The sequence below is a fragment of the Pteronotus mesoamericanus genome, unplaced genomic scaffold (genome assembly GCF_021234165.1).
Source record: "Pteronotus mesoamericanus isolate MK-2021 breed Mesoamerican mustached bat unplaced genomic scaffold, CSHL_Meso_final scaffold_827, whole genome shotgun sequence".
NCBI lineage: Eukaryota > Metazoa > Chordata > Mammalia > Chiroptera > Mormoopidae > Pteronotus > Pteronotus mesoamericanus.
In genome coordinates, this window is record NW_026555327.1 from 701,172 (window position 1) to 726,745 (window position 25,574).

At 49.2% G+C, this 25,574-nt stretch overlaps 1 protein-coding gene across 4 annotated transcripts in view; it reads right to left on the bottom strand.

Moving 5' to 3' along the window:
* CACNA1A (calcium voltage-gated channel subunit alpha1 A) overlaps positions 1-25,574 on the bottom strand; it is a 204,933-nt gene that overhangs the window by 85,921 nt on the left and 93,438 nt on the right. For 2 of the 4 annotated variants that reach the window (XM_054563540.1, XM_054563537.1), the window contains exons 5-10: positions 24,172-24,324; positions 20,099-20,292; positions 7,571-7,674; positions 6,187-6,302; positions 4,785-4,841; positions 3,709-3,798 (exon numbers count right to left, since the gene is read on the bottom strand). In XM_054563540.1, the coding sequence (XP_054419515.1) occupies positions 3,709-3,798; positions 4,785-4,841; positions 6,187-6,302; positions 7,571-7,674; positions 20,099-20,292; positions 24,172-24,324 (714 nt within the window). Of the gene's footprint in view, positions 1-3,708; positions 3,801-4,783; positions 4,842-6,186; positions 6,303-7,570; positions 7,675-20,098; positions 20,293-24,171; positions 24,325-25,574 lie in introns of all 4 variants that reach the window. The other 2 variants (XM_054563538.1, XM_054563539.1) reach the window with 1 other exon arrangement.

Below are 25,574 nucleotides of genomic sequence, written 5' to 3' on the forward strand. Positions count from 1 at the left end.
AAAGAACTGGATTTTGGCATGTTTGCCAGGAGCAAACTTGGTCCCTGGAGATCAAGTTATAGCCTTGTTTTGGATCTGTTTAGAAAGCTGAAAGCCACCTGCTTTCTTAATAGGTGCCCCAGGACACCGTCACATCTTATTCAGTCTGACAGCTTTGTACTTCAATTTCTTGTTGTCCTTTATCACACGTTTACCAAATGTCAGCCTGAAATCTGGGTTCTCCAAGTAGAAAATTCTCTTATGTCAGCCACAAATTCAAGAGCAGGGTCTCCCACAGACATACCTTCTGTGACTATCCCTCATGGCTTCCTGGATCACCCCGTTATGAGTGAATCGTGTCCCACCAAGTCTCTATGTTGAAGTCCTAACCCCCAGGACCTCAGAATGTGATGTATTTGGAGAAAGTCCTTGAAAGAGGTAATTACATTAAAAGGAGGTCATTAGGTTGGGCACTAATCCAGTATGACTGGTGTTCTTTTTTTTTTTAACATTAAAAAACGGAAGAGGGAAACATTGATTTGTTGTTTCCCTTATTTATGCATTCATCGTTTGATTCTTGTACATGCCCTGGCCGGGAATTGAATGTGCAACTTGGGTGTATCTAGATGATGCTCTAACCAGCTGAGCTACCCAGCCAGCGCAGCTGGTATCCCTATAAGAAGAGAAGATTAGGACAGACAGGTGTTCACACAGAGAGAAGATGATGTGAAGACTTAGGGAGATGACGACCATTTTCAAGCCAAGGAGAGGGGCTTCAGAAGAAACCAACCCTGCCGATGCCTCGGTCTCAAACCTCCAGCCTCCAAAACTGTGAGAAAATGAGTATCTGCTGTTTAACCACCCAGTCTGTGCTATTTTATTATGGAGGCCCGAGAGAACTAATATACTCTCCCCCTTCCACGTAAAGCCCAGTCTAGAAATGCCTCCTTCCATTTGTTTTTCCGCCAAACAAATTCTTCCCTGCCTGATAGAGCCAAGAGATTCCTTATAATTAATCTCCACTGCTTTAAGTAACTTTAAACTTACCTAATTACTTTTCTGATTTCAAAAGTAACACATGCCACTCATTTGCACATTCCAGAAAAAATATCACCTAAAACATGAAAAATCCTTCCAGTCCTCCAATATGCAAATCTTTTAAGTACCTCTTCTGCTTGTGGATGAGAAAAGGGTGCTATAATAAATCTAACCGAAAGCAACCTCACAGGGCGATCTGATCATAAACTCCTCCTTGGGCAGATCAGCTCATGGAAGGTGGCCACACCCCAGGCACACAGCTTTAGTGACAGGTTTAGCTCTGCCTTAAGCAGGCCCTGTCCATTGTTTCTGTGCATCCAGGTTAACAGACCTTTGAAATGTATCTTTCTCAGACCCCTCGGAGGCAAAATCGCACTCAAAAGAGCGTACAATCTTGTTAACTATCCTGTAATCCAATTACAGTCTTGCTTTCTCTCACCTTCACGTAAACCTTCCTACTTTTCCTCCTTAATCTCAAATGCATAAGAGAAGCTGCTGCAAACTGCCACTCTTTAGAGCATTTGAGACCTTGCTTCCTGGCAATGTCATCAGTTTGGCTCAGATAAACTCATAAAAATTCTCTACAGCTTTGGACGTTCCTTACACCAGCATGCTCCTTAATACTGTCTTTCAAATGGGATCGTGCATTTTATATTAGCTGTGCAACTTGCTTTTTTCAATGAAAAATATATCAATCATCTTTCCATGCCAGTAGCAACCTCGTTCTTTTTCCTGGCTGTATAGTATTCCTCTGCATGCACTTTCTTTAACTTCCCATTTTTGGGCATGTGTGTTGTTTACGGTTTTTACTTTTTTGAACACCAGAAACCGTGCTACTAAGCAGAGGCTATACATAGATCTTTTGCACACATGAAAAAAATGCTTTGAAGTGGAAATGCTAGGTCAGAGAACAAAAACATCTAGAATCATATACTTCCAAATTATTTAAATAACGCCAAACCATACACTGCAAATTGCATTCCTGCCAATGGCATATGACAATGTTCATTCCCTCACACCCTTGCTGACACTGGGTAGTACCATTTCTCATCTTCTTTCGTATGATTGATCAAAAATAACACCTCCTTGCTAATTAAGAGCAGGTATCTGGTCTTATTCATAGAGAAGATCCTGACTTGGGTACCCCAATTTTTTTAGTGCCTGGCATTTAATAAATGTGATATGAACAAAAAGAGGTTACCTATCAAAATATAACAAAACAGATTACAAAATGGAGACACCTTAATTGGGAAAACGTAGTACAGACATGACAGATCAAACACACTGGGCACCAATGGAACGCTGCAGTCCCTGAACTTGCTGGAAGGAGAGAGACAGATGTAGCCACAAGTGGGAAGAGAATGAGTTCATCATTAAGGGAAAGAGCGTTTTGGCTAGAGATTAAAAGTGCAAATGAAAACAAGCTTTAAGGTATCATTACAAACCAACTTCACTAGGAAAGGAAAGGAAACGGGTAACATGCAATGGCTGAGGGGGGAATCCGTGAACGTATGGGTTCTTGGCAGGTTTATAAGTGGGTTCAGTGTTTTTGAAACTCAGAAGGGCTCTGTGAGTAATGAGTTGAAAAGCTGTTAATATCTTTGATCCTATAATTATCCCCAAGGAAACACGCCCAAGGGTGGGGGGAGTAATTGTACATAACTGTTCACAGCAGTGCTCCCTGTACAGGCAAACACCAGAAACAGCCCCAGCACTGTGTAAGGGAGCCACGGCGAAGCAGCTCTAGCACAGTCACCCTTACTGAGCAGGACACTCAACAGCAAGGGGATAAACCAGGGTTGAGTGAGAAAAGCGAAGTATAAAATAGTTGGGGCCAGTGGGTTAGAAAGGTGTATATATTGAACTCTCTCTTTCCTTTCCTTCTCCCCCATCCTTTCTTCCTCTCTGCTCCAGCTGCACAGTTCCCCCAGGAGCCTACACGCTTTCTTCTTTCTGAGTTGTGTGTTATCTCCCCTGCCTGGATGCTCTCCCACCACCCCGTACATCCTTGGAACTTTAAAACCTATTTAAAAAAATAAGATATTCTCCTTGAAGAGGGTCAAAAGTAATGGTCTCAGTCAAGAGGGGTTAGCCCGGCGAGGGTAAGGGACCCTCCCACTCCAGACTCTGCCCTACGTGGTAACCAGCGACAACGGTCTGAGCACAGTCTTCTACGTGCTTTTCTTTGCTTGCACTGCCACAGTGAACTCCTACCTAGTCTTCAGTTCTCAGCTTTGATGTCACCTCCTCCAAGAAGGCTTCTCTGACTACACCTACTCTCCTAAGGCGTGCCAAGCTCAGGGTATCTCCTCTGTGGTGCCATGAATGCAACAGGTTTAGTTGCTTAATTATCTATTTCTTGCACTGAATGGCAAGCTCCATGGGGGAGGGATGTGGTCTCTGTCTTGTTCACAACTGGGCACCTAACAAGAGCAGCCCTTTAATGAGTCCTAATGAATAATAATATTATCATGAATAATGAATGAATAATGTCAGACAGCATTATTGGCAGCTTATTTTTTGCCAGGCGTTGTTCTAAATGCTTACTGTGGATCATTTAGTCTGATCCTCCCAACAACGTTAGAAGACAGACACCGCTGTTATTCCATCATCCTGTCATCTGCGCAAGGCAGGCAACCTGGTGCGCGAGCCTTCAGTTCCCGCCTCGTGGGCGATCAGCGAAAAACTCACCCACAGAGGCGATATCGGCCAGCTGATCCTCAGCCTCCTCGGGGTTGAGCAGATCTGTCTTGCTCTTCTTTATGGTGGCTCTCCGCAGAGCTCCAACAATGGAAACATGGCAAGAGAAAAAGACGTGACCCTTTTTGTGATAGCAATGATATCAACCGAGTATGTCCTCAGGGCCATTCTGAGCGCTCTGCCAGGGACATTCTAGGTGTCGCTGGATGTAACCCTTCTGGCAATCCAGTTTGGTGGGAAGTAACAGTATGCCCTTTTTATAGATGTACAGGCTGGGGCTCAGGGAGGTCACATGACTTTGCTTGAGGGGTAAAGATGAGAATCGAGTCTTGTTCCGTCTAAGTCTGGGGTCTCGCGCTGCATCCCCCGTGGGAGCGCTGGGACCGGCTCTACAGCGACTCCGGTGAAGACAGCACACCTTTGACTTCAGCGCACCTGCTCGGCAGGTGGGGATGTTCGTCCGCACTCCCCCAAGAGCCCACCAGGGGTGACGAGTTGAAGCCTCCAATTCCAATAAAGTGGCCTAGACACCCCCACGGGGGTGGAGCCCCAGCTCGTACTCCTGGTTCTTTCCGTTGGAAGCTGTTCCATGGAGCCAAATTTCTCACACATGGGACAGCTGTCCTTAACTGTGAGTGGGATTCTTGGTGAAATTATTATCATTAGTTTTCTTAAATTTAGCACACACAAAGGGTGCTGACCCTGAGCTGGGCACTGTTCTAGGCATTCTGTTTGGAACAACTGATGTAACCCTTGTGAACAACCCAAGGACGTGGGTATTCTTATGGTTGTGCCCATTTTGCAGATGAGAAAAAAGGAGGCACAAAGCAGAAGCAGCGGAGCGCATGGGTAAGGCAGAAAGGGCAGGCCAGACGGCGCAAACTCCGCCAAGGCCCTGGGATCCCTCAAGGAAGCACATCGCCGCCGTTCCCCGTATCTCCCTGACCCTGACCCAGTCTCATGTTTGTTCCTGGCATCACCTGGACCCTGAACATCCATTCCCTGAACACCCCTTAGGACCAGGAGGCTCCCCGGGACCCACCCTGAGCCAGGTTCAGAGCAGTTACCATCAAAGGGATGCCTCTGCTCCCCGTCCGTTTCGTCCTCGGCGAGGATCACCTCTTCTGAGGAGGAAGAGCACACAGTTAAGCTCTGGTGCCTGGGGGACTCCCCCCGGGACGGGCTCCCTTGGACCAGGAAGGAGAAGGGTCTGCCCGGCCACCTCCTCTCCCCGCTTGCTCACGGCGACAGCTCAACAGCCAGAGACGTGTCGCTCAGTTATTTCGGACTCCCAGCCTCACTTTAGCAAAGGCAGTAATAGCCAAATTATCCTCACCTTCCTCAAGATAAAACCAGCATCCTTACCACAGCTTCTAAGGCCGTGCCTGATGCAGCCCTTGTCACCTCCCGGCCTTCCTCTCTTCCCACTCTCCCCAGCCTTGGCTCCGGCCGCACTGGCTTCCTTGCTATGACTCAACCCTGCGCCCAGCTCAGGGCCTTCGCACTGGCTGTTCCCTCCGCCTGGAACGCCCCTCCTCTACACACCCACCTGCTTCCTTCTTCATAGCCTTTGGGTCTCTGTTCAGGGGGCACCTCCTCAGAGGGACCCTCTCTGATGACCCTGCCTCCTCTGACCGTTTTCCTGCCTCCTACTTTGTGCTTTCTTTTTTGAAAAAATATTTACTTATTTTTTAGAGGGAGGGAAGGGAGGGAGAAAGAGAGGGAGAGAAACATCGATCGGTTGCCAGGGACGGGACCTGCAACCCAGGCATGTACTCTGACTGGGAATCGAACCGGCAACTTTTCACTTTGTGGGATGATGCCCAACCAATGGAGCCATGCTGGTCGGGGCGACCCGACTTGATTTCTGTCCGTAGCATTTGGCAGCACCCAACATTCTATGTCTTTGTTTATTTTCTGCCTCTCTCACTGGAATATAAGAGCCCTCTGGGCAGGGATTTGCTGGGTTTTGTTCACTGCAATTTTCTCAGGGCCTAGAACAGCGGCTGCACACAGTGGGTGCCACATAAGTGTTCTCAGAGTGGCTGACCTAATGGACATGTGCTCGCTGTGTGGAGGTCACTGCTCTTTCTAAGCGACTCAGCTGGGACTGTCTCACTGACTTCCCAAACAGCCGGATGAGGTAGGTACTACAGTTATCTTTAACAGCTGAGGAAACTGAGGCACAGGGAGACGAAGTGCATTGCTAGGAGGTGGCAGCGCTGGGATGTAAACCAAAGTCTGGTTTTAGAGCTGTAACCGTTATGCACTGTCCTATTCTGGCTTGATCACAGAAGTTTTCCTATCATATCCTGGATTCCTGTTGCTAAAGATTAGGACCACCAGTTCAGTCCTTTCTCTTCCCGTGATCATGCTCTCCTCCTCCATCTTCAAACTGCACGCATGCCCCTCCGTGTGTGCCGTGGCCTGGAATGCCGGGCCCTGGGCCCCGGGGTGAAGGGGCCTCACCTGCTTTCGAGATCCACTCCATGTACCCGTTGAGCTCTCGTTCAATCTGCTGCTGCCGCCTCAGCTTCAGGAAAGCCCTCCGGTTTTCCACCCGCTCCCTTTCTTTGGCAAACTCCCTGCAAAAGCACAAAAAGCACAAAAAGGCCAGGGTTGGCTGTTTTAGAAATTGTAGGGAGTCTCCATGTGTGTGTATTTGGAGGTTCAGAAGTTTCCGGAGGGCAAAGGATTTCAGCAAGTCGGATCAGTCTTCTGGGAGAAGATTGGAATATTGTAGGAGTGGGTATCTCTGCCAGCTTCCCACATTTCCCAGCAACTGCAAAACCATAAGCCATGCCATGCCAAGCACTGCTGGCTGCATGCTCCATTCTTGTTCTCTGTGGTCCTGGCTACACAACATTTTCAGCAGCTTTAACTTAGGTCAACGACACCTGAGCTGATGGTTTCTGCAGCAGTCTCATATCCCGGATACAGGCCCCACCCCTTCGTAGTTCCCTCCTTCCTCGTCCTGTTTGGAACATGGGATGACCATTGTGGGAGCATGAGGCAGCCATCTTGAGACCATGAGGCAGCTAGAGAATTAAAGTCTCTGGTAAGGATGTCAAGAGTAGAAATCTAAAAGGAACTGGGGTCCCTAATGGCACCATGGAGCCCCCATACCAGTCCCCAGACTTCTTCTTGGTAAGAAAAATCAAACTCATTTACGATTAAGACAAAAAATCAATCCTGGGGACAGGGAACTCTATGTATCATGAAAATGCATGTCTGACTGTAGGCTGTAATTATATATTTGGAAACCCAACCTACTGGTTTTTTTAAATGTTAACTACAGAAGTAAAGCTCTAATTTTCTTATCAGTGGGTCGTGGGTCTGAAAAATTTGGGAAAACCTTGTTTTGTTTTGTGTGTGTTTTTAAAAAGATTTTATTCATTTACTTTTAGAGAGAGGGGAAGGAGGAAGAAGGGAAGAAAAACACTCTTCGATGTGTGAGAGGTACATCAAGGCCTGCAACCCAGGCTTGTGCCCTGACCGGGAACTGAACCGGGAACCTTTTAGTTCGCAGGCCAGCGCTCAATCCACTGAGCTACACCAGCCAGGGCGGGAAAATTTTCTGAATGAGAGGTCCGCATTGGGAAGAGACAGCTCAATGCCAGGGACAAACTGTGGTGAGTCAAGTCTGGGCTGGATTTCAGCCCCTGTGAGTCCCTGCACTCGGCTACCCTGGCGGTGCCAACCTACGCGCTTACGCGGGGCTTGCTCACAACTGTCTGGCTAACCCGAGGCAGAAGCCTGTTCTCTGCCTGGAGAATGAGAACAAAGCTTTGATGGTCTCTTCCTGGGAAGAAGGCGACAAGGGAGAGTGGGGTGGGAGCGCAGCAAGACTTACCCTGACAGCACACCCAGCACAAGGTTCAGCATAAAAAAGGAGCCAATGATGATGAGGGGGATGAAGTACAACCAGTTCCAAGTGTTCCCTGAGGCGTCGTTGCTCTGTGGGAGGAAAGGAGGGAAGGCGGGTGAACACTGAGTGGGACTGAGGTCTGACCGGACAGGCGGGGGCAGGGGGCGTCCTGGTTCTCCTGGGGATCCGTTCCCCAAATGTCTTTAATCTGTGGAGCCCTGTAGCTCTGGCAGCCCAGAGAGGAAAACGGAGCACAGGAGCGACCAGTGGGGGGACAAATCCCCTCCTAACCATGCAGTGCTCAGAGGGCCCGGAAACCAGCGTGGCACTCAGGGGGCTCCAGGAGGAGAATGAAAAATCAGAGCCTATTGGGACAAAGAAATGAGCCCCTGGCTCCTTCCTTTTCCCTGGCCCAGCCACTCTCCCCAAAAGGGGCGCCTGACGGCGGGCGCTGATGGCGGGTTGGAACCACCCAGGCAGGCGGCAGGGCGGTGAGCCTTTTCCTCCTCTGTTTTCTGCTTCCTCACACAAAACACTCTGGAAGCGCCCAGCTCAACTTTCAAGGGGGGAGAGGTCCACAAATAGAACATTCTTCTCTGATATGGAGGAGAGAACACTGCAGCAAGACAGAAGTGAGAGGAGAGGAGGAAAATCAAGAAGAGAGAGACCCAGCACTTACAGAGTGCGTACTATGTATTAGGGAGCCTTCCAAGCACATTAATTTACATCTGCCCGTGTAATCCTCATCATACTCCTATGTTAACATCACGCCCATTTTACAACTGAGGACACTGAGGCCCAGAAAGACAAAATTGTCAGCCCAAGGTCACAGAGCTAGACAGTGCACAGGGGACTTGAACCAGGAGGCCAGGCCCCAGAGCCCGTGGACTTAACTTCTAGGCTGGGGAAACCTCACTTCAGCAGCCAGAGGAGGGGGGCCTCCTGGTGCGTCGCCAGCTCTGAGGCATCTGCAGAAGGTGGTGCCCCCACCCACAGCTTTAAAAGCTTCCCTTTAGAAGCGCGCTCGGTGCTGCTGTTGCCCAGCAGCAAGGCTAACATGAGAAAGACTAAGTCGCTCCCATCTCTGGCTGCAAATAATGACCGCCTGGAGGCCTCCCAGGTAACACGAATGGCCAGGCCCCAGCCCAGAGAATTTGATAACTGGTCTCTGGGGGATCCTGAACATCTGTATTTTTAAAAAGCAACTTTATCGAGGCATAATTTACATAGAGTAAAACGCACCCATTTTAAGTGTGTTCACTTTGGTGCGTTCTGACAAACGTTCACAACATGTAACCACATTTCCGTCACCTCAGAACATCCCTCTTGCCCCTTCGCAGTCCATCTCTACCTCCAGACCTGCACAACCGACTGATCTGCTTTCTGTCTGTACAGATTAGTTTTCTGCCTCTAGAGTTTCCTATGAATGGACTCAGACTGGACACGTCCTAGTGCTGGCTTCTTTCACTCAGCATAATGCTTCTGAAATTCATTCAAGCTTGTTCTTTTGCACTGCGTGGATGTGCCGCAACCCGCTTATCCATTCTGCTCACGGTGGACATCGGCTGTTTCCGGTTTGGGGCTATCACGCATCTTTCTCTCTCTCTAATCTTCTTAAGTATTCTGGTGTGCTGCCAGGGCGGAGAGCTGAGAAGCCCTGCTGCACCAGGGAAGAATTTTCCATGGGGAGAAAGGGACTGTGCCTCTTTCCTGGAGTAAATGTTTCTCTGTGGAAGTGTCACTAGGCATTTTGCATGTGGAATCCTGTTTTCAGCAGTTGCTGTGTAAAGGAAGCAAGATTATAGAAGAGGCACCTTTCCATAGGGTGCCCAGACCCTCCCCAGTTTGTCTGGGGTTCAGTGTGGGGGACTGCGGGGTCGGGGTGTTTGTGTGCGCACAGGTGCACGTGTGTGCCTCCCTCTGGCAGCTGCCCTGGGAGCTGACAGCCAGCCCGGCAGCACTCCGTTCCCCTGGAGCCAACTAGGTGTGTAATAAACTTCTGTAAATTAAAAAGGAAAGAGAGAGAGGAAGACTGGCACTGCCAGACTGTTACCAAGTCACCTCCCCAAATTCAGGTTCACGCACCTGATGCGCTAGGAGGCCAAACGTAGGGCCGGCGGAATGTGACGCTAGAGAAAGGTCTTCAATTCCGCCAAAGCGAGAGGACAGGAGAGCGAGACCCCCCAAATTCATCCCCCCAAAGCAAAAGTAGGCAGTTTCTATGCAGCTACGGAGTAGGGGAGGGGGAGTTCCAGGGAACCGAGAAAGTGGTGTTTCTTTAATCAGAGATAAGGCCTTTGCATATCAGACTCCTGGGTGTCAGCAGCGGGTCACAGCTTTCTTTTTTATTCCTTTTTTTTTTTTTTTAATATGTTTACTGATTTTAGGGGGAGAGAAAAAGAGAGAGAGGGAGGGGAGGGAGGGAGAGAGTGGGGAGGGGAGAGGGGGAGAGAGAGAGATAGAGAAACATTGATTGGTTGTCTCCCTTATGTGCCCTGATTGGAAATTGAACCCAGAGCCTTTTGGTGCAAGGGATGACACTCCAGCCAACTGAGCAACCAGGTCAGGGCTGGTCACAATTTTTTAAAGGCATTTACTCCTGCAAAACAAACATAAATTCTCATTGTGGCCCTGGAATTATCTCCTGCTTGACAAGGAAACAGTACATCAGCAACACAAAATTATACGGTGAGAACAAGGGGTGCTGAATTGAAGAATCAAGAGATGCTGCAAAACACCTCGTAATTGTGCATCAGTGACATCTTTAAGGCAGAAGCTAGACATCTTGTGACTATGGCCATTGCTTAAGCTATCATTGTTTTGTGCTTAACTAGCTGTACTTTTCTGTTCTCTCAGGCAAAGTGTACTTTTAAACATTTTTCCTGGAACTTGCTTTACGGGCAGTTCTTCAGAACACGACCACCACACTTCCTTAGTCTTTGACTATAAGCAATGTGATAAATGAAGCAATTCAAATGTTTAGTTAAAGTCTATCCCTATATTATAATTATGAATTTTTAAAAAAGATTTTATTTATTTTTAGAGAGAGGGGAAGGGAGGGAGAAAGAGGGAAACATAAATGTGTGGTTGCCTCTCATGTGCCCCCTACTGGGGACCTGGCCTGCAACCCAGGCATGTGCCCTGACTAGGAATCGAACCGGCGAATTTTCAGTCCGCAGGCCGGCACTCAATTCACTGAACCACCCAACCTGGGCAAGAATATTTTTTAATCCTCCCCTGAGGATATGTTTTTATTCATGAGAGAAAGAGACAGACAGACAGATATCAATGTAAGAGAGAAACGTTGATCAACTGTCTCCCACGTATGTCCTGACCCAGGATTGAACCGGCAACTTTTGCTGTACGGAACAACACTCCAACTAACCAAGCCACCCAGCAAGGGCTCTGATTAAGAATTTAATTATTCAATTCTGGCTGCCAAAAGTACTAGGGGCATTAAAATCACAAGGGACTTTGTTACAAATCTCCCCTTTTCTTTGTAAATCCCTCAATCTTAAGGGATAGAAGTTGTTTTTTTTTTTTTTAAGTCCTCACCTAAGGATATGTTTATTGATTTTTAGTGAGAGAGGAAGGGGAGGAGGACAGAGAGAGAGGAACATGGACATGAGAGAGGAACATTGATCGGCTGCCTCCAGCATGTGCCTTGACTAGGGATCAAACCTGAGACCTTTTGGTGTACGGGATGATGTTTCAACCAACTGAGCAGCCCAGCCAGGGCAAGTGATAGACGTTTTAATTGGTTTGTTATGTGGTATAGTTACATTCATCTAATTCTGAGAACATGGCAATGACCTCTAGTTATTTCCTGCTGAAGGAGGTCAACGTTCGGGAGGAGAGAGAGGATACGTTCTGCTTGGAGGAGGGAAAGGGGCGTTATAAAGTTTCTTAGAAGACATCAGGCCAGCAGTTGTAATATGTTTTCTTGTTATCCTTGCAAACAGCTCTTTGGGAACAAGCTGCTTCAGCCCAGCCCCAAGGTTCTTTCGCCATTTCAACGTTCCAGAGGTTGGAGGGGTTAAGAGTGCAAGGCAGCTCCTCCAGGGTGGCTCCATTTATACTGTTGTTTACATTTCCCTCCTTTTGATTAAGGTCTTCCCGTGATAGCACTGCTGATCATTCATTAGATAGCAGTACTAACTGGTCAGAAGTGTCGCTGGCCCTCTAACATCGGGTGAGTCTGGGGAGGGAGGGCCTGGAGCCCTCACCTCACATGCTGCCGATGGCAGGGTGACATGGTGCAGGAGTTTCCTGTGGCTGCTCTCGAAGCGCCACAAACCGGGCGGCTTAGACAACAGAACTGCAGTGCTTCCCGGTCCGGAGGCCAGGAGTCCGAGCTCAAGGTGCTGGCAGGTTTGGTTCCTGCTGGGGTGGTGGGGGAGGGTCTGGCAAGCCTGTCCCCAGCCCTGGGGACGTGCTGACGGCCTCTGGTGCCCTCTGGCTGGTAGCCCCGTCATTCTGATCCATGAAGCTCCTCACTCAGGACCCGTGGGGTTTTCTGTATGTCTGTATGTTTATTTTACTTCAATACAAATTTTTTTTTTTTAAGTAGGAGGTGGGCTTTCCTTGGGGTTGGCTCAGGAGCGAAATGGGAAATGTATTTCCGAAGTGGAAAGGCTGGAGCTGCTGCAGCCCAGGGTGGGGTGTGCGTGAGCCTGGGTGCAGCGGGGAGGAGGGGGTTGGGAAACTTGCTCACTTGCTGAAATTAATAATACTGGGAAGGATGTGCTCCCAAGATCGCCTTGATTTTCTTCTGAAAGCTTAGAAGACTTCCACTGCCTGGAACGCTATTTCCCATTAGTGCAGTCCCTACGTGCTTCTAGTGCTGTGGCTGGACGGCCCTTCCTGGTCTCACTGTGGGTGGCCGAGGACCACGTGGTATGTGCTGGCCAACAGGGGGTGAGCGGAAATACCTGTGTCACTTTTGGACCAGAACACTGAACTGTCAGTGTGAGACCTTCCAGGGCTCTCTTTCCTCTTATGACAGCAGGTGGCAATGTTCTACGTGGTGGCTGCTCTGCGAGCTAGGTCCCAAGTGACTAAGTTGAGCAAATTCCCCTTCTCCACTTCCAACCTATGCTGGATAATGTGAGCAAGAGAAGACATTCGTTGTTAAAACCAGGGACTCTGAGGATGGTTGTTACTGTGGCATAAACAGCTTTCCTGATGGATACGCCCTGGTATCTGCCTCGTTTGCTCCTTCATCTCCTTCAGGTGCTTCTCAATCGTCACTTTCTTACTGACCTTTATATGGATCTCATAAAGCAGGTGGGGAAAAAGAACATCCCCTGTACATCTGATGGAGAAATTGGTAACCAAAAGGTAAAGTTCAAGATTGCAACGAGCTAGTTGTTCCTGTTCCCTGCGCCTCTGCTTGCAGCCCAGTTTCCCCCAGATCTTGGCCTGGTTGATTCGTTCCCTTCGCTTGGCCTTAAGCTCCCCTGGGCCCCTTCAACCTTCCACACAGCCAGACATCTCATTCCCTCTCCAGCATGTTTCACACTTTGAATTGGTTGTCGATTTACGCATTTACTTGTTTGCAGATCATTTGCTCCCTAAAACGTCAGCTCTCCAGTGCTCAGAACAACACTCGGCACACAGTAGGTGCTCACTAATGTTGGCTGCCTGGTGAATGCATATAATCCTGAGGTCCCTGTGGGTGGATTGTTTAAATAATGCTAATAACAGGGAAGCACACTTTTCCCACGTTCCAGTGATCAGGTGGTTTTCCTGGGAATGGAGAGGCAGGCGGGACACCGACGGTTGCTTTCATAGAACCCTTTTGAGCTGACAAAACACCCTTGATTCTTACAATTGCCACACCTAGTGGATGGGGAAACTGAGGTTGAGAGAGGCAGCATGGTTTGCCCGGTTCACAAGGATGTGGATGGCACAGCTGGGGCTAGACCTGTCATCCTGGCCTGTACCTGATTTTTTTCCGACCTCACCCCTTGGCTGCACTTACACAGCGCTTCATGTTTATAATGATTGGCTCGCAAGGGCCTTCAGGGAGAAGGGAGGTACTGATTCATTCCAGCACCGCCGGAGCCTAGTGTGGCGCCTGGCGCTTCGCAAGCGCTCGATAAATACTCGTCAAACAAATTAATGGCTGAGTCCCAGTAAAATCCTTAAGTGCCTTCTGTTTCATGGTTTATTTTCCTCTGATTTTTTTTTAGCATGGTTCATTCAGAAAAAATATAGAGGATGTAAAAAATACTCAGCTCAGGAGAACACCCAATGCCACAGTACATGAAATAAAAATGGGCTAGATCTGACTGTGAAGGAAATAAAGCCCCACAGTGGCCACGAGGAAGGTCGTATGTCCCAGTTTATACCTGTTATAGATCATGCAATGCCTGCTGAATATTTTTCGAGTCCTCCTTTCCCCATCTGCTTTCAACATTGTCCTGGTTTGAACGATACGTTACAGTCTCTCTCTGCCTGGGGGATGCCTGCCACCTCCCCTGGCCTCATCAGTTCCCTCCAGCCCTTACTCCCAGCCACGTGGGCTGTCTTGCTGCTTCTCACAAATGCCAAGCTCACTCCTGCCTCAGGGCCTTTGCGCTGGACATCAGCCTCGGTCTCTCTACCCTTACACGGCTCCCTCTTGCCTCCTTCAGGCCTTACGGGAAGAACCGCAGCCTCTCACCTTGATGATCCATCACTCCTCTACTGTTTTATTTTTCTCCTGAACTTTAATCCTTTTCTAACACAGGAGTCAGCAAAATACAACCGCCTGTTTTTGTTAAATTACGGTTCTATCTTCACACAACCATGCCCATTTTTACGTGTTTTCTCTCTGGCTGATACTGTGCTACAACAGAAGACTGAGTAGTTGCAACAGAGACTGCATGGCCCACAAGGCCTGAAATAGTTAAGATATTATCTGCCTTTTACATATAGAAATTGAAAGGAATATATAAAAATATGTATCTCTTTATTATCTTGTCGATCACCTACTTTCCACACTAAAATGCCCACTCCCCGCAAATAGGGATTTTTGTCACCTCTGTTCACTGCCTATCCCCGATGCCTGAGAGTGCCTGCACACGGGGCACATTCAATGGAAGTTTGTTGAATGAATGTGTGATCTACCGCCTCCCCAAATCTGATCTTTGATATTGGCCACAAGGAACATCTACGAATGGAAAAGGGTTTAGGGCAAAGATCAGCTTCAACCACTCATGACTACTTGTCAAAGGGCATGTGTTTATCATCACCAACTAAACACTGTTTTGTTGCCTTCTTAATTAAATTAATGGAGAGAGAAAGGAGAGTGAGAGAAACATACAGAGAAAATCACAGGGAGGCGGAAAAGAGAACAGGAGGAGGAGAGAGACACACACACTCAGTTCTCCGGAGTCTCTTGTTACAAAGGCACTAATGCCATCATGAGGACCCCACCTGTAACCTAAACTATCACCCCCTCTGAGGGTTTTCTAGACAAAGAGAGGGGAGAAGTCTGTTGTGAGGTTCCCTTAATCTCAGCTCTTGGTGGTAGGGGGAATCCTTGGGGATCCTGAGGACAGAATTCAAGGAGTCTGTGAATTCGAATAGGAAAAGTCCGCCCTTCACTCCCCATATTGCCACACAAATCGGGCATTTTCTGCTGTTATGAAGGGAGGCGCCAAACGGCAGCTGTCCAGACAGAACCGGTATCGCTCATCACCAACAGAGGTTACGTAGTTTACAGATACTGCACAAACTCTTTTAAGCTTAACAACTATGATAAAATGACAGGAGTGATCCGACCTGTCACCAGGTCCTGTGGGCAATGTGTTATAAACTCTAACACTACATTACAAATCTGCTTTTAAACATTCTGAGCCTTGGCTGGATGGGTCTGTTGGTTGGAGCATCACCCCATACACCAAAAGGTCGCAGGTTTGATTCCTGGTCAGGGCACGCACCTGGATTGTGGGTTTGATCCCTGTTTGGGGCGGGAACGGGAAAGTATTGATGTTTCTCTCTCTCTCTCTCCCCCCCTACCTCCTCTCTCAAAAATCGATAAACATATCCTTGAGTGAGAATTAAAATCAATTCCCCTCATTTATCATTATATGGTGAGCATTTCCCCACATCCTTAAATACTCTCCAGACAGATGATTTTTAATGACATGCTATTTTATCTTATAGAGAGACCATAATGGTAACTAGTTGCTTCCAGTTGTGTTCTCTGTTTATAAATAATGCTGGGGTGCACATCTTGATGTAAATTTTCAACTGCACTGCTGATTAGTTGGGTTAGGCTTTTTTCCAAAAAGCACTTTAACTAGGAAGCCAAGTGAGAAATAAGAGACAAATAAAAAATGGGAAAACCTGGAATGGGCCTGAATATGCCGTGTAGGTGGGCTGCTGCTGTTCCCTCTACCGAGAATGCTCTTTCCCAAATACCTGCCTACCTCCCTCCTTCTTTGTAAAATATCACCTCTTTCAAGGAGTCTTCCATGATTTCCTGGCTTAGACTAGCCCCCATCACTGCATCACTTGTCCTCTTGGCTGCTTTTGTCTCCAAAGGGTATGTCACCACGTCCCATATCATGCATTTGTTTATCATCTCCCACTTGCGGAGTAGTTTACTGTTTATCATGTTTATTGTTCATGTCTGTCTTCCCTACCACGTGGGATTTTTTTTTGGTGTGTCATCTTCATTGCAGTGTCTCCAGTCAACTGTTTCCTGACACAGAGTAGGTCCTCAATAAATAATTACAGAACACACAAATGGATTTCAATGACATTGGGAAAATACACGAGATGTTGGAATTGTAAGGCGCCACCCACCCAGGAGAGCAGCATCCATTTGGCATCTGAGCCTGTGGATTCTAAGATGCTCGGAGCAGGTGTGTCTAGACTCTTCCCCCATGGAGAGAGGTGTTGGAATGTGCCAGTGGCTGGCAAGGCCATGTCCATGCCCTCGGCTCTGCAGATCCTGGGCCTGCCTGTGGCCGGAGGGAGCAAGGAGTGACCGGGTGTAGGCCTGGGCAGGGCTGGCAGATGGCAGAGCACAAGGGCAGGGCCCAGGTGAGTCCAGGAAAGCAACAGCTCTGCCCTTGCCAACGGAAACTCAAAGAGGGCCAGCTGAGCCCCCGCCCTTGGCAATGAGAGGAGCCGGTGGTTGTGCTGGGTAGGGGAGTTGTCTTAATTTGGGCAGCCCCAGGCAAAGGCTCAAGTACAAGAGGTTTATTTGGGAGGTGTTATGAATTGAATTGTGTCCCCTCCCTAAAGGTATATTGAAGACCTACCCTCTAGGACCTCACAATGTGACCTTATTTGGAAATGAGGTCAATGCAGATATAATTACTTAAAATGAAGTCATATTGGATTAGAGTGGGCCTTAGTCCAAGATGACCAGTGTCTTTATAAGAAGACAGCCACGTGAAGGTGGGGTATTGGAGTAGAGGGCAGAGAACCTAAAAGCCTGGAATTGTTGGCAGCCACCAGAAGCTGAAAGAGTCAGGAAGGCTCCTCCCCTCGAGCCTTTAGAGGGAACGCGGCCCAGCTGACACCTTGATATCGAACTTCCGGCCTCCAGACTGTGAGACAATAAATGTGTGTTGTTTTAAGCCACCCAATTTATGGTATTTTATAACTGCTCTAGGCTTACATCAGACTGAAATCACGGCTTGGGCTTCTACCCAAAGGACGACAGTGGGATATAAGTGTGTAGAAGCTTCTAAATGGCGACTCAGAGTTCGAGGCAGCTGCCAGCAGGGAGAGGACTGGAAAGAAGAGGGACACGTGGCTCAGACCACGTCCTCAGGTGCTGCTGGAGTTTCTGTGATTAAACATTCACACATATGTCTAACAGGAGCACTTTGGGGTGGAGAATTTGGCCTACCCATAGTGGCCCAGTACCAGGTACTGTTCTAAATGCCTCCCACATATCCATCTTACTCAGTCCTCTGGCCCTGTGAGAGGGGACTGTGCTTCTGGTCATTTTGCAAAGTGGAAATGGAGACACAGAGAGGCCAACAGACTTGCTCAAGGTTGCACAGCAAGAAAGTGGTGGAGCTGGGACGGGAACCCAGGCAGCCTGGTGTCTGACTGTGCTCTCCACCACTCCCTCTGAGCTTGTTTCCCCTGAAGCAGCTCAGCTCTGGGCTTCTAGGACAAAGATCCCCTCAAATAATGGTGTAGAATCTTCTGGAAATTCGTGGTTTTGCTCACATTTCCTCTCTCACCATTGAGCCTACCCCCAGTGTCTTCCTCTGAAACTCTGGACCCTTTCTCTGGACACCCAATCCAGTGCGTGACACAATTTTCACGTTCACAGTTTTCTCAGCTCCTGCCTCCCACTCCCACCCTGCTCTCCCTAGTCCGTCAGTCACCTCCCAGTTCTTCCACTCCCAGGAGCGTTCCTTGCCCCCCCCGAAGCTCTCTCTCACACCAGCCTTGCTAAGTAAAAGCCCAGAACCTAAAATGATCCCCTGGGAAACTTTGGCCAATTTTTAAAAAAGGTTTTATCTATTTATTTTTACAGAGGGGGAAGGGGGGAGAAAGAGAGGGAGAGAAACATCGATTGGTTGCCTCTCATATGGGCCCTGACCAGGGATTGAACCCACAACCCAGGCGTGTGCCCTGACTAGGAATTGACCTGGTTTTGAGAGACGATGCCCAGCCAATTGAGCCACACTGGTCAGGACGCTTTGGCCAATTTTTGCCCAAGCTGTTTGCAGGTGAAGCTCAAGAGACAGCCCAAGCATTTAGCAGGTCTGCTCCCTGTTCCTAGAGACACTATGCTCGGACAAGGGCTTCATGAAATTAAAACACCAAGTCCCTTCCCCACATCCTTTATGTTTGTCAACAAGTTATCATAACAATGGCAGAAATCTATGTTGTGTGTGGTATGAACGGCATTCCTGAAATGTGGTGACTTGTGCAGTGTGTGACATGTACAACTGCCCGTGGTGGCTCTTTTTGCTGTCCACCCCCAAGTGGCACTCTCGACCCCACCCTAAAATGACCCACTAATTAACAGGATAGGTTCCCTCTGCTCCCAGTGGGGAAATTCCTAAGGAGCACACACCGTGACTGGGAGGGGAGCTGGGCTCCTCTGCGTGCAGGGGGGAGTCTGGTGCTGCTCCTCAGTGGGCCAAGCCCTGGCAGAGCCTTGCCCAGCAATTTCAGTACTTGTGTGGGGCAGCCCCGGGTGGGCGGCAGGCGACAGGGTGGAGGGGGCGCAGGCAGGGCCGTACATCTTTTCAGACCTATCCGTACCATTTTCAAGACTGAGGACAAGTGTAATGACAAGAGGCCCACATACTGTGCGTAAATATTTAAAAGCCACTAAATAAAATATGCTGGACGCTTGTCCTTTACAGACATACCTTCATAAGCACTGGGACGGTCAGGGTAAAGGTCAGAACCTGGGCACCTGGACTAGATCACGGTGTGGCAGGAGCCAGCCCTGCGCCACGACCACGGCCTGCCGCCTTCTCTTCCCATGCCCGCTTCTGTCCTGCCTGGAGCTCGGGATGTGCAGAAAATCCCGTCTGCACGTCCGAGCTCCAGCCCCAGCCCCATTTGTGCCAACAGCCACCCTCAGGACACTCTTGGCTCCTGGAGGGTACAAATGGGAGGTCCAGTTGGAGAACAGATGGAAAAATCTAATGCAAGTCCACGGAATCTGGGCTCGGACAGAGAATTCCAGAATCCTGGCTAACTCAGGATGCGGTCTCGAGAGTATGGAGGTGACAGTGGCACTCGGCAGACATGTCCTCCTGCCCCACGGACAACTCACACCACGGGGAGGGTCATGGCTGGAGGAGGTCCGTGAGTCGCAGTGCAGAGCTCCCTTGCATAGGTCCGAGGACACTACTTTTACCCACGTTGGGTTTTGAATCTTACAAGCTTTATGTACAGGCAGACCTCGGAGACACTGCAGTTGGGTTCCAGGCCACCACGATAAAGCGCGTATCGCAATAAAGTGAGTTACACAAATGTTTGGTTTCCCAGGGTGCGTAAAAGTTACACTGACAAGATACTGTGGTCTCTTAAATACAATAGCATGATGTCTAAAAAAACATAATGTACATAAGTTCATTAAAAATACTTTGTGGCTAAAAAATGCGAACGAGCATCTGAGCCTGTTGGAAAAATGGCACCAAGAGCCTTGCATTTCAAGGCAGGGTTGGCACAAACTTTCAACTTGTAAAAAAAACCCCCAAATGTCTGTGAAGCACAATGGGCAAAGTGCAATAAAAGCAAGGGATGCCTGTATTTAAAAACCTAACATTATATTTAAACACCTGCACAGTGACAAGTTAGTCAACATCTGTGTGCCCTCTGGATTTCTACGTCCCGAGGGGTCTTCCCTACTTAAACAGTTCTGAGGATGCCCACTCCCCATCCTCCGAGGCCCAAGCTTCAGGCCTGCTCTTCTGGGGCCACGCTGAGTTGTCCCCAGGATGCCCCCTGGCTCAGGGCCCCTCCACTGCAGCCTCAGGAGTTGGCTGGCCCCGGAGGGCCACGTCCCTGCGAGCGCCCCTCACTTACGTTGTAGAGGAGGTCAGTCCACCCTTCCATGGTGATGCACTGGAAAACAGTCAGCACTGCAAACAGGATGTTGTCGAACTGAGTGATCCCATTGTTGGGCCCTTCCCAGTAGGGCTGGCATTTGGTCCCATTGGGGCAGGTGCGGGCGGGTTCCTCTGTCCCACATGGAGCCGGAGACTCACCCTGAATGTCATCTGTGGAAGAGGAGGGGAGAGGAGTCAGGAAGAAGGAGCTGGGAAAAACAGCTCTGAGAAATAGGGGCCTAAGAAGATTTTTCAGTATTGGCTGTTGGAGAAAAAAAAAAAAAAAAAGCTATTGGGATGAATTTATCAATTTTTTAAAAAACAAAAAACAACCAACCCAACATTTCCCTTTGTTGACCTATTCATTGTTTTCTATTTCATTAATTTCTTCTCTAAGCTTTATTACTTTTCCTAAATTTTCAAGATGGATTAACTTCCTTCAAAGCTAGAAACTGCTCTCTAAGGGTGGCTTTAGCTGTACCTCACAAATTCTGCCATGCATTGTTATTGTTCAAGTAAAGTATTTGGCAATTTCCATTATTACTTCTTTGACCCACGGATAACCAGAAAGTATTTCTCTTAAAAAAAAAACTTGTCAGATATATACAAAATGGAATAGTATAATGAATTCGCACGTGTCTATTACTGATGTCAACATTCTTCAACGCAGGGCAACCCTGGTTTCATCTACATCCCCCGCCCCAACACTTTGCCACTGGAATATTTTTAAAGCAAATCTCAGACATCTTATTATTTCATCCTCAAATAAGCATACCTCTTAATTTCCAAACACATTTAGAGGGGTTTGTTACTGATTCCCAGCTTAATTGCATTGTGGTCATTCTGTAATATTCAGTCTTTTGAAGTCTGTCAAGATGTGTGTTACGGTTCCTAATATAGCCAATTTTGGGAAAGGCGCTGTGTGCATTGTGAGGTAGTTGGGTGCAGTATTCTCTAGACTCCATTAGGACAAATTTGTTCATTACACTGTGTTATTCTTGTGTAGCCTGATTTTTTTCCCCCTTGGGATGTGCTGGGCTCAGGGAGCTGTTCTGCGTGCAATGAGGGCCAGCGCACATAACACTTACCCTCACGCACAGGAGCTAAGCTTTCTCCCCCCAAAGCAGGAGGCAGATTGTGAAAATGCCACAAAACCAGAGGCAAGGGCACAGGATGCCCCTTTTGCTGGAAACCAAAGACAGCTTCTCAGCAAAGTTGGGTTGGGCGCTAACGGTCAGGTCTCACTTCCAAGGGGTTGATCGGGAGGGAGGAGAGATGGCTCCATGAACACACGGAGTCAGGGGAGCACACGTCATCCTGGGTATGTCCCCAGGGGACCAGAACAGCAGATAGGAGAGGACCCTATTCTGGGAGTGACACTTTTGAAGGTTTTCTGAGAGTGACATTATCCACCAAGAAAACAGACAGCTGAGTGTGTACACTCAAGCTTCCCACTAAATGAAAATATATCCCAATGTATGCGCTCCAGGCTTTGAGCACCAATTTGCAGCCTCCACTCGGAACACAGCAAAGAGAAATACAAGGGCACAGAGTGTGTGAATCTAATTGGCCTTTGAAGCTCGGTTAAACAGAAAGTCTAGATCACGCACAGCAATGCCCACTGCTCTCAGGGGGTCACCCACTTCTCAGGAACCAATGACCACGTTGGCCGCTAGTTTAAGTGGCTGGAAACGCCTTCCCCGCTCACGCTGGACTTGGTGCAGGGGCTATGATTTAATAAATACAGGCTGGAAGGCAAAATCTTTTAACCATCAGGCTCAGGGCAGGGGGGAAAAACATCAATGGCTCCCATATTAAAGGAGAACCACTGTCCGCTGGGAACCTTCCCTGTTCCTACCCTCTGCCCAGGTGCGGCTCAATTCCTACCTCCCGTGTGACCTCACTGAACACTTGTCCCTCCTTTTCCTTGAGGCTACTACAGTAGCTCTCGCATGTTCATAGTGTGGGGATAAGACCATGCGTTAGTTTTCATTGCCATCAACCAATGAGGACTCTTGTCCCCTTAAACCACTTCGGAAGCAGTTGGAAAGCAGCAGAATTCCACTTCATCTTGGAGTTTCTGGAGCATTTAGCACAGTGCTGGGCGCACACGAACTGGGTTCATGATGATGAGGAAAATGCAACGGAAAACTTGCCTATCTTCAGCAGCTTTGCCCAGCTGCGTTCTTGATTCCGATCCCTCCTCAACTCCCTGCCCCCCTGTCGTGAAATACTGAGTGCAGCTTCTAGAAAAGCAACTGTCCAGAGAGTCTGAGGAATTTGGTTATAAATATATTTTAAAATTAACCTGCTGCCTGGGTGTCTGTATATAACTGTCTCTTACTCACACGCCTTATAATTTTAATCGTGAGCTTTTCAGTCAGAAATGGAGGCTCTCCACCTGCTGGTGGCCCTGCCCACGTCTGTCCCCTCACAACCCCACTCAGACCCAAGCCTATTGTGTGTCTTCTGGGCTGGAAAGGTAAAAAAACAACCCAACAAAACCACCAAATCTAGGATCCTGGAGTCCTGGTTTCCCTGCTCCTGGCTGTTTTTCCGAGGGGCCCTGCCCTGTATCTCTCCTTCTCGAATTTCCGCCTGGTGACGAGGCCAGGCGCAGAAATAGCTCTGCCTCAATTAACACCTTCTTCATCGGGGAAAGAAATAATTAGGACATCCCATATTGAGTGAACTTCACAAGCCCAGGAGAGAAGGAGACAAGAGGAACAAGGGAAAAAAAAAAAGCATCTCAAATAAACCTTTCCTACGGGGGTTTCCTTTCCTCTGGGGGGGGAGTTTGGGGAGGGGCCTGAGCCACTTAGGGGTCACAGGACAGAGAAGTGGGGTGGGAAGCCGCTCCGGGACAGAATCTCTTCTCAACAAGACACGCCTAAAACCTCCTTCCTCTCCCACGTGGGCCCTCTTGCCCAGCCTTCAGTTCCCAGCGCCCTTGACCGTGACCAGCGCTGCCATTCAGCCTGCCTGCGTGAGACGGCCCGTGGTGCCAACAACGGAAGCACAGGCTTCCCTCCTTATTCGATTCCACTTGGTTCTTGGGCTACAGAGAGCGAAAGAGCTTGGAGAGCAGGGGATTTAACTGAAAATGTATCTGGAAGCCACCGGCCAGTGAGTGTGTGGAATGTGGGGGACGCCGTCTGCCACGCCGCTGACTCAGAGCTGAGCGCCGGGGCGAAGGGCCTCCTGCCTGCCCCCCACCCACACGTCTTGGGCCAGCTACTAGGGGACTGGCACCGGCACAGTGTGCAGAGGAGAGGGACCAGGACCTTGCCTGCACTGAGTTCTGCCTGGTGGGTGCCAGGACCCCCAGCTGGAGTGTCTTTGGGCACTTTCTGGGCGAGACCGGGAGAAGCTATCACCCACTGTCCTTTTCTTTAGGTCACCACCCACAAAAGCAATTAAACCCCCTCCTTCCTGGCCAGGGGGCCCCCTCCTCTTCTGGCTTTAGAACCCAGCATGGCTGCGGCCGCTGCAAAGTGACCAGGCAGAGGCACCGGACTCCCTGTCCATGTCCTGCCGTCACTTGCTCTGCCCACCCCCGCCTCAAAACACCTGTCACGCCCCCCCAGGAGCCCTCCTCATCAGTGACGGACAGCGGTCAGTGAATAACTACCCCGCTCCCTCGCCCCTCAGGGGGCCTGGCGCTGGGGTGTGCGTCCTGTGCTGTCTTCCTGAGGTGCCCAATGGGACCGAGCCCCGGCTGCCCGCAGGGGTAATCTGCTTGAGAAGCCTTCCCTCTATGAGAAGCCTTCACTTCCCCGTATGACCTCCTCACACCTCCGATGGCACTTCCTGGTACCTCTTCCCAAATAAATCACCTAGGCCTGGGACAGCTCCCGGGGGACCCCAACACAAGGCCCTAGCAACAGGACCTTGGGTGCTGCTACGCCCAGGCTCGCCTGCAGTGCATTTGGAAGCTTCCAGGAGAAGTAAGCCCACTGCGCCCTTCCAGGAGTTTGTCCCCAAGGCAGGAAAATAAGTGGGAGCAAGGTTGGGGAAAAAAAAAACACACATTAGGATGTTCGGACGTACCTGTCCCCTCTTCAAAGCAGGTGGTATGAAATTTTCCCATATAAAATTCTAACCCTATGATTGCAAAAATAAGGATTGCAAAAAACAGGAGGAGGCCAATCTGCAGCAGGGGGATCATCGCCTTCATGATCGACTTCAGGACGACTTGTAAACCTGGGGAGACAAAGAGAGGGGCCCCACGGCCGTGAGCGGTCACCCCCAAACCCTGCCCCCCCCACGCCTCCTGAGCGAACCCGGAGCACCCGGAGGCGGGGGATGGGGCAGTGGTGCAGGAAGGCGGAGGAAGGACACACAGAGGCTGGCCATTGTGACAGGAACAGCCTCTCTTCATTGGTAAGAGCACTTCTATTTCAAAATATTTTTTAAAGCATTTGACATATGTTGTGTCATTTGATGAACATCTGGGCTAAAAGGAGTGGAAATCCATTGCTTTCTGAACCGTGGTCCTGGGTGCTGGCTGGCTCTCACCCAGAGCAGGGCGCCTTTTGCTAATTTGTGCAAAGGCACCATGTAGGCAAGTTGCAACTCTGCACGGGCAAGCAGTCAAAATCCCCGTTCCAATCCAGGAAAACCAGACATAATTTCATTGGCTTCTAGCACAACCCCACCATGAGGTGGGCGCACATGTAACCTGATCCTCATCTTGCAGAGGTGGGAAGCAAGGCGCAGAGAGATGTCATGATTTGCTCAAGGACAAGGGAAATAACAGAGCCGGGATTCAAATCTAGCTCTGAGAGACGTCAGAGCCTACGTTTGTTACCACGGTGCTATATATTAGGAAAGTCTATGGTTAAAATTAGGGTTCCAACATATAACTTGGGGCTTGCTTCTGATTAGAACTCTGCTTGGCGCCTCCTGACAGGTGGAGACCCTAGCAGGAGAGGGAAACCGTCCACATGGACCAAGGGGTCCAACATGGAAGGCAATGCTGATGGAGATAGGGTCGCAGAGTGGTGAAGGATCCGGACACCGGATGTTATTGGTGCCTAAGCCAGACTCCTTCACTGTGGGTGTATCTGCCCTCCGGCTGCTGTGAGCATTGGCTGCTAATGGCTCCCAGCTCCTCTCTTCTCCATTGGGTTGCCCTTGGTTATCAGGAGCTGCCCCATCTCTCACCCCCAATAATTAACCAGAGAAGTACTAAAGGCCAGCCTCCTTGACTCAGGCTGGAGAATGGCTCTGGTGCTACTCACACTCCATTCTCTCATTCTTTCCCTCCTGACCCCCGCTCCCACCCCCCAACACTGAAGGAGGTGCATTTGAACACCTATTTAAGTCTGCTTCTAAGGGGCCAGACAGACCTAGTCATCTGCTTACTAGCAATGTGACCTTGGACAAGTCAAGCAGCCATTCTGAACCTTGGTTTCTTCAACTGTAAATGAGGGTTGCAATGGTACCTTCTT